We start from the raw sequence: 17,160 nt of genomic DNA, 5'->3' as shown, positions 1-17,160 counted from the left end.
CCGCCTGGCATCAGCGTGAGAGGTGCTTATTTTTAACACTGCAGATCGAAAACTTTTTGTTCCAATATGTAAAGGAATGAGAGGTCTCAGCTCTATTCAGAAGATCTAGACAATAAGCCTGAGATATTCATTAAAATAAGTGCAGGTCTTGAATGTAATGCTCTTTGGCATAAAAAATCCATACTATTTCTCTAAAAAATATCCATTATCTCTCACTAAAAAGAGGGAGAAGATTGTAATTGAGGAAAGTGGATAATTTCTGTTTTTGGTCATGGATATAGGCCAGAAATTTTACAGGAAGGAAATAAAGCAGTATTGCATAAATATACTCCCAATAGAAATATAATATCTCCCACAGTTTTCTTATTGAAGTATGTTCAGGCATTCTACTTACTTGATAGTTGGAAGCTCTAAATCGGCGACGAACATTCTTGTCATCCAGGATTTGAATCTCAAATGTGAAATATTTCTTCAGATTCTTGACAATCATCACCAAAAATGGCAGTTTAATACCAAGTGTCGCAGCAGGATCTGCAGGGCATGTGATGTATGTTGTGTTCACATTTGGGCCAACAATTTCCAGGACATTTGACTGAATATCCTCATCTTGTAACCTTTTAATCTGTCCATTTACAACTGGAAACAAGACAATAGTTTCAATACATATTAACCATGTTTTTAAATCACTGATATTATGGCATCCGCAAAGTTACAAATAAAAGAGCAATTTCATAATTCTCCTTTAAAATTTACAGATCCCATATTCTATCATCCAGAAAATGGAATCCCAAACTATTGGGGAAGGAAATAAAAATTAGAATAAATAGAAATTTAGAGAGAAAAATATTGAAACTGATTTTTTAGTAATTAAACAAAAGATAAGAATTAATAGATTCATAGGGAAGCATCACTGGTAAAGAGTTTCACTGAATGGCTCAATAGAAAATCATAAGCCCTGAAATTTAATCAACTAAGTAAATTAAACTTAGTAGACATTGAATAGCAACTAATTACCTGGGGACCAAATTTACGCTATGAAAAAATCATTTCCTTCATTGAATAGTGTAGTTGTTCTGCATAAGGCAGTTGGTAGGAGCTATCCTTATCTATTAGACATGTACATCCTTCTATTAGTAACCTTTCATTAGTAGTAACCCAACCATTACCTTCCCTTCATTGATAGTGTAGTTGTGCTGCATATGGCAGTTGATAGGAGCTATCCTTATCTATTAGACATGTACATCCTTGAGCTCTCCTCCCGGTTATTCTCCCTCTCACCAACCCAATAGTCGGGGTGGAGATCAAGCAAAGCAAGCTTGAAAAAAGAGCTGAGGTCGAGTCAGGCAGGTTTCCAGCTTAAAAAGGAGAATAGGTTTATGCTCTTTGAGCCAACACCAGTCGATGGAACGAGGTGAGGTGTGCCAGCTGCCTGAATCTAATGGCTATCCTTATCTATTAGACATGTACATCCTTCTATTAGTAACCCTTCATTAGTAGTTGTTGGAAATGTAACTAGTTTCGGTTTTCATAATTGTTATTGTACTCATTTCAATATGTATCTTATGTAACAAACAAAAGAAGAAGAAAAAAAAAGTTATTATTTTAAAGCATGGGTTTCATGCTCTTTATTATGGTCTTCTTGGTAAAAGCATGTTCTTCATGCTTCAAGGGTTTGTTAGGTCATACGATTTATTGTCATGAGTCAAGAGAGTCAACATCTCGATTATAAGACCCTTCCGGGCAAAATGTATCTTGTAGAAGAATTTATTTTCGAATCTAGAAGGTCCTGGAAGCCTCCTAAGCACAAATCAGCCCTGGCAGAAACAAGTTGGCCCATAAAGGGGTATTCGACCTACACAGAAGAGTATAAATAGAAGCACTTCAACCTCACTTGAAATATATCACCAACAAGTTCGATCTGCAATAGGACAAAGAAAGAAGAGTGAAAGACCAGGAATAAAGGAGAAAATCCTAACAAAGAAAAGAAGTCGAGTTTTTGAGCATCTTCTCTCACATGTGCGAGTTTCTGGAGCAATTGCAAGGGCTGAAATTTCCGCAGTAACTGCAGGTCCAAAATTCTGTCGCAAGGGGGCCGAAAATTCTAAGATCGGTGCAGTTCTGAAAGGTTTTGTCTCTGGTTGACTTGGTTTGACTTTGACCTAATTGAAGGGTCTCTTTGGAGGGTTGACTTGGAGCTGGGAAGAGGACTAGGTCTATGGTTTGGATCTTTGTTGGCTCAGGTTCTATAAGAAGAGAAAAGATTTTCTGAATTTTCCCCTTGGAGGGGTTTTGCCCTGGCTTGGAGCCTAATATCTTTGTCCATTGTCTTTATTGTATTGATCTTGATACTTGTTTGATGAAAAGATCTAATAAAGAAACACAAGAAGATAAATAAAGTTTACGAGCAAGTTTTAAGGAATAAGGAAAATCTGAATTAATAGCTGCCACATTGTATTTTCCAATAGTAGTAACCCAACCATTACCTTCCTTCACTTCATTGATAACTTGATGAGCATTCGTAGGTAGCTAACCCCGGACTTTAGTAGGTAGCAGTTAGTATTCCATTCTATCTGTTTTCAGAAGTTATAATACATCAATTTCATAAGCAAGATGCAATGACAGCATTAAATGTGGGGGGGCAGCGAATTTATTAAAAGTAACCTCTAACCAAACAGTTCCTATTTTCTTTTTTAGATATCTCCTATCAGTATTGCATTAATTTTATATGAAATCTTTTGAACCTTATGAGCAATTGCAAAAAAAAAAATTAAGTAGACCACACCAAATGATCTAGATTTAAACAATAACGCAACAAATTACAAATATAACCATAAATACAAAGGTGCAGTAGAAATAACACTTCATTTCATTGATATCAAACACTGAAATATGCTTACAAACAGAATGGAAATAAGACTAGCTCGGGCGATGGTAGCTTATATCTGAGAAGAGATGTGGCGGCTAAATGCCTTTGAACTGCATTACAATGAGGCTCAAGGGCATTTTTATTATTGAACAATAAGAGCAAACCCTAAACAACCAAAACCCTAACCCGAGGAGATGTAACACCAAGAGTTTATGGGCCCTGTTGGGGTGAGTTGGACAGCCAACTTCCCAGGGTCGCGACTTGGTCATATTATCTCCGTTTGACGCGCATGATAACCCATTGGAAAGACCTCTCCAAGGACTACGAAGGAAAAGACGATTTTACACAAAATCGTTGGCAGTATATTGCCAAAAAACGTCGTTTAGGGCCTCAAAACGGCTCCGAAAGTTTAGGACCCGAAAAACTGCTAAAAATAGTAAATTGTGCTACAATTAAGGAAACTGAAAAACTGAAAGAAACAATGGTGGGGGTCCAAGTGGAATTGGCGGGTGGCCACCAATATCCACCTAGATCATTCCTCCCCCCTTAGGAAGCAATGGTCCCCATTGCGTTGAGTTCCTCCATGAGATGAGGAAACTTTTGTTGAACTTGGTCCCTGGTGAGCCACTTGCCTTGGTGAAGGAGTTGGCCTGCTTTGACAACTCAATACAGTTGGATCTTCTGCTGGCGAGTGTTCTTGATCTGTGTGTCCATGATCCGATCAATTGTGGCTTGCTCCATGCAATCTGGATTTAACTCTGTAGGTGTGAGTTGTTCTGCAATGTCTGATGTGTCCAGCAATGGTGGGAAGTATGGTCGAAGGCAGTCCACATTGAACACTGGGTGCAGGCCAAGGAATGGGGGAATGTTGAGCTCAAATGCATTGTCGCCCACAGCCTTGGTAATGGTGTAAGGACCATATTGGAGTGGTCTGAGTTTACGATAGGCTCCAGTAAGGCGTTCCTTCTGCAAATGCAACCAGACTTTGTCGCCCACCCGAAACTTGTGTGGCACCCGATGTTGATCATGTCGCTGCTTGTACTTGGCATTTGATTTCTCCAGAATGTCATGGACCTGCTGGCGAATATGTTGGATGTGCTTAATGAAGTTGTTTGCCTTATCGACTTCCGACTAGACATGAGCCGAATCTGCCTGAGTAGCTGCAAATGGTATGGCCACATCAATGGGACATAGTGGCTGGAATCCCAAGCCCACCTGAAAAGGGTTGTGGCTAGTCGAGCTGTGGAGAGCCCGATTATCGCTATCCTAGACATCAGGAAGGTTCTCATCCCATGTGCATGGATGCTTTGAGTTGTACATGCGCAGAATGTGTACGATCATCCTGTTGACGACCTCTGTCTGGCCATCAGTTTGGGGATGGAAAGTTGTGGACTTAGTGAGCTTGGTGTCCAGCATCGACCAGAGACTGGACCAAAATGTACTGAGGAACCTGTTGTCCCGATCTGAGATGATAGACTGTGGGATCCCAAAGTGTACCCACACTCGTTCAAAGAAGAGTTTAGCAGTGGCTTCTGCTGTGATATTCTTCTTGCAGGCCACCAGAATGGCCATCTTCAAGAATCTATCGATGACCAAAAAACACAATTGTTGCCATGCTCAGTAGAAGGAAGGCCCGACATGTAATCCATGGAGATGGATTCCCAAGGTCGACTAGGGGTAGGCAGCTTCGTATAGAGGCCTTGCTTCTTTATGGTCGGTTTGGCAATGGCGCAGGCAGTGTAGGATCTGATGTACTTCCCAACATCCTGTCGAAGATTCGGTCAGTAGAAATACTTTTGCAGTACTGCCATCGTTTTCTCGACCCTGAAATGTCCAACTGCCCGACTGTAGTGTGCTTCCCAAATCATCTTGGCTCGCTCGCTTGAAGGAACACAAAGGTGTCCCAAGTGGCATAGTAGGGCATCCTGGAGGTGAAAATCTAGAACTTGCTGACCCTCTAAGAGCATCTGGTATGTGTGGCCGAACTCTGGGTCGCTTTTGTAGAGAAGTGGCCAATCAGAAGTCTCGTGCCCACAAGAGTTGAGCACGGTGGTTAACGCCATGATCGGTGGTCGGCTGAGGCAATCTACAACATTATTGGTGCTACCCTTCTTATACTTGATATTCAAATGGAACTGCTGCAGGTATGTGGACCACTTTTGATGGCGATCATTCTGCAACTTCCCTTGCGTCTGTATGAACTGTAGGGGTCGGTGGTCTGTGTGGATGACCATTTCCTTCCCCAAAATGTAATGCTTCCATTGTCGGCAAGCCTACACAATGGAATACATCTCTTTGTCATAAGTGGGATACTTCCAGACTGTGTCTGAAAGTGTCTCACTGTGATATCCCATTGGATGCCCCTATTGAGTAAGGACTGCCCCAATAGCATAGTCAAAGGCATCTGTCTCGATCTCAAATGGTTGTTGCAAGTTTGGTAAAGTGAGGATTGGTGCAAAGCAGAGGCGATGTTTCAACTCTACGAATGCCTTCTGTTGAGATTCAGACCAAAAGAATTTTGCCTTTGCTCCTCCCTTGGTGACTTGACTCAAGGGCCAAGTGATATGAGAAAATCCCAACACGAACCTGCCGTAGAAATTGGCAAGACCCAGAAAGCTACGAAACTCTATCAGAGTGGTTGGGGCTGGCCAATCCCGAATGACTTGGATCTTGTCTGGATCCACTTGCACCCCTCGTTCATCAATAATTTATCCCAGATACTAAACCTGGGTCATGCCAAAAGTGCATTTCTCCAAATTCGCACACAACTTGTGTTGCCAAAGTGTTTGGAGAACCTGTCGGATGTGATGGAGGTGCTCTTCCCAACTCTCGCTGAAGATCAGGATGTCATCCAAGTATACCACTATAAATGAGTTGGTGAATGGCCGCAAGATGTTACTCATCAGCCTCATGAAGGTTGCAGGAGCATTCGTCAACCCAAAAGGCATAACCAACCATTCGAAAAGGCCCTCCTTGGCTTTGAAGGTAGTCTTCCACACATCAAAGGGTTCGATTGGTACCTGGTGATAGTCGGACTTCAAGTCGATCTTGCTAAAATATTTTGCCCCCTTCAGTTGGTCCAGAAGGTCATCAATCCGTGGGATCGGGTACCTATTCCGGACAGTGATCTTGTTCAGCGCCCGGTAGTCAATATAGAGTCTCCAAGTCCCATCCTTCTTCTGTACCAACACGATTGGGCTCCCACAGGGCGATGAACTCGGACGGATGTGACCTTTCTGCAGCAACTCCTGAATCTGCGTCTTGATTTTGTCGCTCTCTAGAATGGAGCACCGATAGATTGGTCCATTGGGTAGCGGCGCACATGGGGTCAAATCGATGGAGTGCTTGACCTGACAATGCAGAGGCACCCCTGTGGGGGAGGTGAAGATGTCCTCGTACTCCTCCACGACCTTGTCCATTTGTTGTTGCCGTGCGGAGGGGCCCTATCTGGAGGTCGTGGCCACCGTCTTCTTCTTTCCCTGAGGTCATATCATCAGGAAAACAAATTTCCCGGTTTCGGAAATGAGCTTACTACATTGTTTTGTAGTAACCAAAGAGATGGGGATAGGCAGTGCTACCTCTGGTATCATGTACAACTTATTTCCCAAAATAACAATAAAAGCACGAGGCCTTGACTCATACACAGCATGTCGCTTCCACAAGTATGGTTGGCCTAATAATACATCACAAACATCAAGGGAAGCAACATCTCATAATACCTCATCCGTGAAGGGCTTGACGTTGTATGGAAGGCAACATTGTTGGCTCACGCAAAGATCTTGTCCTTGGTGAAGCCACCCGATAGTGTACGGTTAGGGATGTGTTGTGGTCAGTAAGCCTAGCTACTTTATGACCTCTGCCGAAATGAGGTTCTTTTGGCTCCCGTTGTCGACAATGAACTGTAGCGAGGAACCCTTTACCCACATCTGGGAGTGGAAGAGGCGCTCCTCTGGATCTTCGAGTTCATCCTTCTAGATCTTCATGGCGGCAACGGTGGCGTTGAGTCTTCATCTACTTCCCTTTGTCATTCCCCTTGTCGGGTTATAACTCGGAGTCGGAACATGCATCTAATTCTGAAGCCTTTAGCTCTACCACCAGTGACTGCTTGGCCCGACACTCACTTGTGTTGTAAGTGGAGCTCTTATGGAACTCACACCACTTTCCCGTGTCCTCCTTCGGCTTCGCGGTGTTGTTCTTTGTTTGCGTCTTTGGTGGGTTGTCCTGGGTCGCCCGTCCTTTGTTCTGCGGTTAGGGGGCACCTTTCCCTTGCTTCGGATTCACAGATCCAAAGTCTCGCTTCTTTTGTTTAAACTTTTGCTCGATCTTGACCGCATATCAGTATGCCGTGCCGAGCGAGGAGATGTCCAGGAATTCCATCTCGTCCTGGATGTACCTGTGCAGGCAGCCGAGGTACTTGAGAACCAAATGCTTCTCAGAATCCTTGATACCCAACTTCGTGCGAAGGGTATGAAAAACATTGGTAAACTCCAACACATCTTGGTCCCTTCCCTGTCACAGCGTTGTCCACTTTATGTATTTATCCGTACTGCTCCTTAATGGCATCCCGGAACGAGTTCCAAGTGGGTGCGGCTGAAAACAGTGAGTTCGTACTTTCATCCTTTTGCTCACAGTAGGTTTCCCACCAGTCCTTGACGTGGGGGGCTACTTTGAGAAGTGCAAAGGTGATCTTTTCCCGGCTGGAAAAATCATGAACGGAAAAATATCCTTCTAGCAAATTTAACCATTTATCTACAGCGTCTGCATCTATCTGACCCTCAAATATGGGAATGTCAAAGTTAACTTGTACCTTAAAGGGTGTGGTGCTTCCAGAGTAGCTTCCGGAAGTAGATGCGTCGCCCCTGGGTAGCCGCTGAAGGATCTGGACAAAGTTGTCCATCATCGCGTTCCTTTGTCGCTCGAGGGCTTCCTTGAGCAAGATTTTGATAGGATCTCCTGCCCCACCATCTTTCTTTTCATCCGCCATGGGAGGCCATCGGGATTTGCGAGGTTGGTCTTGCAAAGGTTCGACCAGTTCAAGACCTAACTCCTTATATCCCGACCTCATTGGGGACATGCAAAGAAAAACAGAGAAAGAGCAAACCGCTCTAATACCACTGATCCGGATTTAAACAAGAACGCAACAAATTACAAATATAATCATAAATACAAAGATGCAGTAGAAATAACACTTCATTTCATTAATATCAAATACTGAAATATGCTTACAAACAGAATCAAGATAAGACCACTTCAGGCGATGGTAGCTTATCTTTGAGAAGAGATGTGGTGGCTACATGCCTCTTAACTGTGTTACAATGAGGCTCAAGGGTCTTTTTATTATTGAACAAAAAGAGCAAACCCTAAACAACCAAAACCCTAACCCGAGGAGATGTAACACCAAGATTTTATGGGCCCCGTTGGGGTGAGTTGGACAGCCAACTTTCCAGGGTCGCGACTTGGTCATATTATCTCCGTTTGACACGCATGATAACTCATTGGAAAGATCTCTCCGAGGACTACGACAGAAAAGACGATTTTAGACAGAAAATTGCTGGCCGTAGATTGCCAAAAAACGTCGTTTAGGGCCTCAAAACAGCTCCAGAAGTTTAGCACCCGAAAAACTACGAAAAATAGTAAACTGTGCTACAATTAAGAAAACTGAAAAGCTGAAAGAAACAATGGTGGGGGTCCAAGTGGAATTGGCGGGTGGCCACCAATATCCACCTAGATCACCAAAACCCTATGTTGATCTTGGGTAAGCACTCAAAGCACTTTCCCCCATATAAACTCCCACAAAATACATCCAAATAATATCACTTTACATTATTTGTGTACAATACATAAATGAAACAAGGTTAAAATTCCAGATAAAGACAATGATACTGTGAGAAACATGTATGCATTTCATACATATCAGTTAACTTTTGATTATTGTAATTGAAAAGGGTGCAAATTGCTATAAAATATACTTGCAGAAGCATTAAACTTTCTACGGTGAATATATTCTTGTAAAAATAACAAATCTTAAAAAGGAAAACAATAATTTGAGAAACCAATGCTCATGTAGGTAAGGCATGGAAAGGAAAAACAAAAAGAGTTAAGAAGACAGCTTGCTAGGGATTAATTTTCTTCATCAAATTCAGTGCCATTGATAACATCCTATTAATGCAACAACATGGTGCAGAACAACCAGATCAGAGCCTCCGTATACTGATAACAATCAATTACTACAATAAAATTATATGCAGAATTGTGATGTCAGGCCTTTTTAAGTTTTTAACACTGACCTTCTTTGTCCCATATTTGCAATGGTTTGCTCCTGTTAGAAAGCACACAAGGGTATCAATTCCCCAACATATTATAGCACGAAAAGGATAAACAAGATGACGTAACAAACCAAAGCTTGCAGTCCAGCCAATCAACCAAAAAATAAATCATTGGAAATCAGCTTACCCAAGGCTGTAGAGGATTGAAAGAAAACCGGACTGGAAAGTATTCTTGAACATCTTGACAATCAGTTCATCTCTTCCTGTAGAAAGGCAAAACAATATTTACTTTGTAATTGTATACCCAAGCCAAGCTTTTAGACCAATATAATTGCCGTCTCTTGTGGGTGGTCTTGCAGCGAAAGTATTCACATAAAATATCAAGATATGGTACTACGTAGATCTATATCCATCTCAGATTTTTTATCATATGTCTAATGTTATACTTTCTAAAATGCTGCTCAGTATGAATTGTGGAGGATGAAAAGACTAAATTAAAAACGGAATGAAACCTTGATTTTGTTAATCTAGGTAATAATGGGGTAGGTATGGTAGCATTCAAAAAGACTAAGGAATAAAAGGACATGTCCATAAAAGAATGGAAAATTAGAACATGTGGGATGTAGCTGAGAGTCATGATGTCTAGACAAAGATGTCCCGATCAATTGACCTAGAAACATAATCAAACTGCATATGTATGAGGCCAATATTCAATGAAGAAAAGATAAAATTAATCCGGCCTTAATTGACACATTTACATCAACCGACTGTTTTAAGACTTCAAAAAGATATAAAGAGTTTATCAATGTTTATGAAAGATGAAAGGTTGCAGCTGTACATAATTAGTGATCAAAAAGTGAAAGAGGAGGTGCATTAGACATTTCCATCCTAAAGCTAAAAATACAATCTATATTAAGGGCCTAAATCACTGAAATTCAACAAGGCATGAAATCGCTCAGAATTTCATATAAGCTACAACGGCTATTTTACTATACATATAGTCAAGAATGAAATGCTCTCTTCATTGTTTGTGACTGTAAAATCTCACAAAGTCTAGCAGAATTTCATAATCATAGCATCATCTTGAGCTGGACCTGTAATGACATCATGTTATACAATACAACTTGAGTCACATATGGCCCGCTCTATTGCTGATATCTCTGTCATAATCATACACTATAGAATTATCTAATGCTGTGAAAAGACTAGTTAAAAATCCTCATACTTCAGGCATGACTTGTGAGGTTTTATGTGGGCTTAGTCTTCAACTTTGATCAGTAAAGAGTAATATGCTTGCTCAGAGAATTGTGGTGGCCATTGGGGGGTTTTATCCTTGATCACAAGGAAAAACAAAAATTGACTTATGCATATGGTTTATGGACATCCAAAAATAACCAAGCCAAAGCATATGCCCTCCTTCAAGATCTAATTGCAGTGAATGCAGTCAAATTAAGGACTCTAATCATCCTCAGTGATTCAAGTATTATCATCACTCCAATGAATTCTAAGAAGATTGCTTCTAACGGCAAGCTAGCATCACTCAGCAAGGATTTAAAAAGAGACTCTCAGATTTCAGGATGTTTTCTTCTTCCAGGTCCTAAGGGACCTCAATCAACAAGTTGATAGCATTGCAAACGACACAGTCAAGTTAAAAGAAGGGCTCCTGTTAGCCCCTAAATTTGCCCCTTGCAAATTTGGAGGGTTAATACCAACAAAAGACCAACACATTTAGTCAGGCTGGAGGTTCAGAGATACAATTTTGCTTAAGTTGGGAGTTGCTTCCCAAGGAGACTAGTTGCAAGATGGATATAGTGATGATTCAGACACAGATTTTGCACAGATTGGAGAGTGTTACCATGTTTAGGAGTGTTACTATTTTTAGTAGGTCCCCTACTTTAAGTAGGAGACAGAATCCTGAGGCCTGCAAGGTGGTACTGATTACATATTTGGACTCCTTATGAACTTGGGGTTTCAATGAGGCTTCTCTAGATGACATGCATGGCACTTACTATTTTTAGAGTGTTTTGTCCCAATACTTGCATGTCAGAGATAGGGTACATTTAGAATTCTGGTGAGATTCTAAATTTGATGAGCTACTTATGGGTAACATGCCAACACTTTCTATTTTTGGCAATACTTGCACATTGATTCTGATTGAGTATTCAAATTCCTAGCTGAAAGATGAATCCAATGAGTATGGTTTCATGGACATCTGAGACATTTCTATTTTTCGCAATGGTCACGTGTCAGATCTAGTAGCATATTTAAACTCCCCACTGAGTTCTAAGTCATTTGAAGAAGATGATTTCATCAGAATCCGAAACATTTCTAGTTTTAGCAATCTTTGCATGGGAATGTTGACAGCATATTTTGGTTCTCCATGAGATTCTAAGCATATTTTGGTTCTCCATGAGATTCTAAGTCTAATGAATATAACACTGTGGACATGCATACATATTTCTATTTTAGCAGTGCCTTTTTTATGCATGCTATATATGGTAAGGTTCCCTTATCTAATCCAAACATTTTTATGTTTTCCTATTTTTGAGGGATGCTACTATTTTTGGCATGTCTATTTATAGCAAGGTGACATCTGGCAGTCTGAGGTTGACATGTGGCAATTCATGGAATGGACAAGCGGCAAGATTTTTACAAATGAGTCATCAATAACATGGCAAAGAACATGGGTAAATTATTTTGGAGGTGTGACATGGAAATAATGGCAATTTATTTTTCCTCCACCCTGTTTTCTCTCCTAGTGCACAATTGGTCTCCTATTTTACTTCCACAAAAAAAGTATATATTTTTTGGCCTAACTCAAATTCCCTAGAAATATGCCAAGTCGAATTAACCAAAATTGCTTTGAGGATATTTTTATCATAAATGGAATTTACTAAAAATAGTCCAAGATACTTTTACCCAAGTCAAACTATCTAAAATTGTGCTCAAAGATACTTCAGTTAAACTCAAGGATGTGCCACTTCACTCAATTTTCTAATCCAATCCAAGTTCAGTTGACTCTACATGCTTTTTTCAAGTGCCATTTTTTTTTAAATTTGACCTCCTAATTTGCCTATGCGAATTAGAGGAATAAGAGGAGGAGAAGTCTTATAAATACAGGTGGAGGCCAAGCTCATAACTCGAAATGTCTTCAGCAAGCAGCAGCATTACTCATCTCCATATTCTTTCTTTCTTCTCTCTTCTAGCTTCTACTTTGTTGTGATAGAATATCATTGTCATCAATTCTGTAATAGTCATCTTGGTGCAGCTAGCCTTTTAGCCTTTGTAAAATAAAGTTTGGTTATGATCTATTCTATCTCTTTGGGTTTGTTCGATGTCTCAATGGTATCTTATGCAATTTGGTAAAAGTTTTTGAGATATTTTCATTGGTGAAATCTGTCATTTAAATATGCTTTCTACCTATTTATTTTCCATATAAAAGCTAATTGTTAAAGATCATTCCACTTATTAAAATGTCAAGAATTTTACAAACTTGTTTGGCCACTAACTTGCTGGTCAAACAGCCATTACTTTGCTGTTTTTTACATGTTAAATTTCAGATTCATAGGTGAAAACAACACTGATTAAGACTATGGACAACCCCAAAGGGTGGCACGCACCAGCCTCTCCAAGGGAAGCAACTAGATCAATAGAGATTTATACTTCAAATTTGTGAAGGAGACAAAGTTTCGAGGTCTTTAACCTAAGAGGTGCCTCTAGGAACATTTGCCCAATCCCTCAAAGGTCAACGCATGCATTTAATCACTTATTCAAGGTCCCAGAAGAATTTCACATTACATTTAACCCATACAAGAATAAAGATAACAACATACATGCAGTTAACCAATAAGATAACAAGAATAGCATCAAAATTTCGACTTACATGAGAGAGAGAGTATATCCATTTATCAACTTTGCATTAGAGAAGCTCCAAAGACAATAGCGAAATCCAAACATCATAGTGCATCAAGAAAAGCTCCAAAAATTCATCCCAGCAAAAAGTGCGAAAATCTCATAAGAGATACTAATCCAATCCAAGTGATGATGAGAGAATGAATCACCTCTCATCTATTTATACAATCTCTAATGAATTCGAATGGCCTAATTTGGACTAATAATGCCCCTAAAATAAAATAATGTGCATAATAACAATACTTTTGGTGACAAGCCCACCAAATAGCTCAATAACATAAAGATAACCCTCTCAAGAGGGCAGAATGATCAACATAATGTTATATTCCCACTTAGCAATATTGCTAAGGGGAAATGTCAATTTTGGCCAATTTGTCTTATTTTGCATTTGTACTTAGGAAAAGTGGGTTATGGAGCTCCACTTTAATTTTGAAGCTAAGGAAAGGCCCAAACATTAGAGAAAGGGAAGAAAATCGAAGTGCTAGTGGGAGGTGGGGACCACTCATGGAGAAATACGGCCCCCCTAGGAAATATGCACTCCTTGGAGGGAAATTTAAAGGGAGTTTGAATGGTTGGGCCCACATGGGTAATTGGGGAAGCAAATTGACAAAAGAGGAGAAGGCACTCATTTTTGGCATTCTTGATCATTTGAGCATTTACCTTGACTAGCACGCTTGAGTTGGAGGCCAAGTCTGCATGTGCTGTTGAGCACAAGAGATTTTCAGGCGAGAATCTCACCCCTTGCTTCGATGGACTTCGAGTGCCAACCCTAGGAGGGAATTCCATTTAGCTTCAGATCGATCCAAGGGCATTTCAACGTGTTCTTGGAGCAGCTTCAGCAGAGACAACGTAGGCCTGCGCAATCCCTTCACTTGCCACACATGGGACACTTAGAGGAGGTCGGTTTTGGGGTTGAGATCTTGGGAGCAGCCCAAGAGGGAGTTTTGTTGAGTTTCTCAGCCATTTTGGGAGCCTTTGGCAACATTATTCATAGGTGGATCGAAATACCCAATAGTTGGAAGAGCTAGGGGAAATTGGGCCGAATTTCCAAGGTCAACATTTAACCAATTCCTTCGTGGGTTTTTGTGGGTTATTGGTGGAGAGCCCGAGGTTAATTTCCTGGAATTTTTTGAGCACCGGATGCGGGCCTAGCAGCTATTATTTGCAACCATCAGTGCAGTTTTCACTGGGACAGCACAGAGATTGTTGGGGGCAGCCACATTGCATGTTAGAGCAACTAATTTCATCACCTGGACATTGTTAGCTTGCCTTGGGCAAGACTAGGTGCATGCTTTCTGATCTTACCTTTGTACCCAACAATTTTATCAATAAAATGGCTCAGCTCAACACAGTTATTGGAGATTTCTGGTTGTTTAACGTGTTGTAAATTTTCATGTGTGTTTTTGTTATGTTTGTTTTGTTTATCATTGTAAATTTCCACTAGGAATATTACAGTGGTATCAGAGCTCATAGTCTTGGCTCAGCCTGTGGGAGCAGCATCAGTCTATGACACCAGAAGACCAACAGAACGTGACTTACCAGAGGCAGAGGTACAGGAGCAGAGAGAGGCAGCTACAAATTACCCTAGATCCAGTGATAGTTGAACCAGAGGTTGAAAGGCCAAACATGGGGGATAATGAGGGAGACAAAAGGAGTAAAGAGGAGGAGTTTTCCCAACATCTTCTCAAGGCCGTTCAGGATTTGTCTAAGGGTATTGAGGAGTTGAGGTAGCAAAATTGCAGTAACAACAGGGGCAAAGGGATTCAAGGGGAATTCCAAATTGGCGAGGGCTTTGATACTTTGCATCACCAAGGGGGTCATGGCCCCAATGCACCCCTCATTCCCAGCACACCACCCAGGTCCACTATTCCCACATTTATAGCATCTGGTGCTGGAGGGCCGCAAGGGCAAGAGGAGATGCTCATGGGGGACTATTTTGTGGAGTATCAGTCATATGGGCCTGACTTTAGAGAGGACATTACCTTCAGGGACTTTTGTGAGTAGAAAGGTAATAACAAGGGAAAAGGGCAAGGCGAAGGAAGCTACACGCATGGTACCGATTTGCAGTGCACCATGGGGAGATTGTTCCTCCCAACATTCGATGGTTTGTCCAAGAGCTCAGCGAAAGCATGGGTTGAGAAGTTATATGTTTACTTCCAACTCAACCAAATGACGAAGGGGGAGGCAATTAAGATTGCCACGTTGCATTTAGAGGGAGAAGCCCACCACTGGTGGTTCCATGGGCTAACCACGATGGGGCATGTAGGGGTTACAGCTTATGAGGATTTCATTAGGAGGGTGTTGGAGCGATTTGAGAGGAGAGACCCAGAGGAGCATTTTGAGGAGTTGACAAGGCCCAAGCAGACAGGAGTGTTGTGCCTAACCTATCAAAGGCCAGGAGGGTTTTCATGTTCGTAGAGGGGCTAGCAGAGCCACTGAGGGGATTGGTGAAGTCCAACAAGCCCACCACCTTATAAGACGCATTTGGAGAGCACGAGACTTGCAGGATGCCCTACCCAAGACCAGAGCGCCAGTACCACCTAGACAGGGGTTCCAGCAGAGGGGGAGAGACACTAGGGCTCCACCACCGAGAGCCAACCAGGGGCGAGGATAGTTGGATGAGGAGACCCGGAGAGATCTCTGGAGGAGGAAGTTATGCTTCACTTGTCAGGAACCGTGGGCACTAGGGCATAGATGCACAGTGGGCAAGGCCCACTACATTGAGGTCTACTCTGACAATGACCATGAGGACGATGTAGAGTTGGAGGCAGGTGGAGATGACAGTGTGGCACACGTGGAGAGGGGACCACCACCACCGCCGCCAGCGAGAGCCCCTTTCACACCAATAGGAGGGGTCCTTGCGTCCTTATGTGGGATACCGAAGTTTTTGACGATGAGGATCAAAGGCACAGTACAGGGGCAGCGTGTCTCAGTTTTGGTGGACAGTGGGGCCACCCACAACTTCATTAATGTGCAGATGGTGAAGAGGAGAGGGATCACGACCGAGGAGTTTGAGGGGTTCACAATCCTTGTGTCAAGGGACAAGACCATGCAGCGTACACGCTATGCTCCAGCTCTAACAGTGACTATGGGGAACTATTCAGTCACTGATCATTTCTTCGTGGTGGATGTACTGGACACCAATGTGGTGATGCATGTCCAGTGGCTATATTCCCTTGGTCGGGTCACCACTGATTGGAGAAAATTGGAGATGGACTTTATAGGGCTAGATGGCAACTTGGTGGTCCTTAGGGGCATGCCCTCTTACCCACCACAGACAGTTTCAGCACACAGGATGGAGGTTGACCTGAGGCATAGTGATATTGAGTGGACAGTGTAGTTGAGGATTTCTGAGGGTGGGGGTCAGCCCAAGCCACTACATCCTGATGTACAAGCCATCTTAGATAGGTACCCAGTAGTGTCTAAAGACGAACCGCCAGGGCAGCCACCTGATCAAAGGTTTGAGCTCACGATTGAGTTAGAGCCAAGAGTACAGGTCGTGATTACCACCCCATAGAGACATCCCTAGGCTTACAGGGATGAGATTGAGAGGGCCATTCCTGAGTTGTTGGCACTTGGGCATATTAGGCCTAGCTCCAGCCCTTTTGCTTCATCAGTTGTCCTGGTGAAGAAGAAGGATGGGACCTTACGCATGTGCATAGACTACCAGGCCCTCAACAAGAAGACCCTGAAGAACTGTTACCCCATCCCACACATAGATGAGTTGATGGACGAGCTAAGAGGGGCTAAGTTCTTCTCCAAGATCGAATTGCATTCAAAGTACCACCAGATCAGAGTGAGGGATCAGGAAGTCCCTAAGGCAACCTTTAGGTGTCACTATGGGCACTTCGAGTTCTTGGTCATGCCCTTCGAGCTAACCAACGAACCAGCCACTTTCCAGTCCTGCTGCCTGCATGAACCATGTGTTTCGTGGGCAATTGCGGAAATTTGCGTTGGTGTTCTTTGATGATATTTTGATCTATAGCCGAACACAAGAGGAGCACTTGCAGCACTTGGAGACGGTGTTGTGTGTTTTGGAGGAGAAACATTTTTACGCCAAGTTGTCCAAGTGTGAGTTCGAGTTGACAGAAATGCTCTATTTGGGGCATATTATTG

At 42.2% G+C, this 17,160-nt stretch overlaps 1 protein-coding gene across 1 annotated transcript in view; it reads right to left on the bottom strand.

Moving 5' to 3' along the window:
• The window catches only part of BUG22 (cilia/flagella-associated protein), an 82,605-nt gene that overhangs the window by 52,044 nt on the left and 13,401 nt on the right, over positions 1 to 17,160 (bottom strand). The window contains exons 2-4 of the mRNA XM_089425835.1: positions 9,320 to 9,395; positions 9,154 to 9,185; positions 395 to 636 (exon numbers count right to left, since the gene is read on the bottom strand). Coding sequence (XP_089281961.1) covers positions 395 to 636; positions 9,154 to 9,185; positions 9,320 to 9,372 — 327 coding nt within the window. The 5' untranslated portion in view covers positions 9,373 to 9,395. The remainder of the gene's footprint in view (positions 1 to 394; positions 637 to 9,153; positions 9,186 to 9,319; positions 9,396 to 17,160) is intronic.

The sequence above is a fragment of the Pinus tabuliformis genome, chromosome 6 (assembly GCF_031772625.1).
Source record: "Pinus tabuliformis cultivar Carrire ecotype Pingquan chromosome 6, CPIR1, whole genome shotgun sequence".
In the NCBI taxonomy this organism is placed as follows: domain Eukaryota; kingdom Viridiplantae; phylum Streptophyta; class Pinopsida; order Pinales; family Pinaceae; genus Pinus; species Pinus tabuliformis.
Note: the sequence above shows the minus strand (reverse complement) of the source record. Positions and strands in the feature narration are given on the sequence as shown.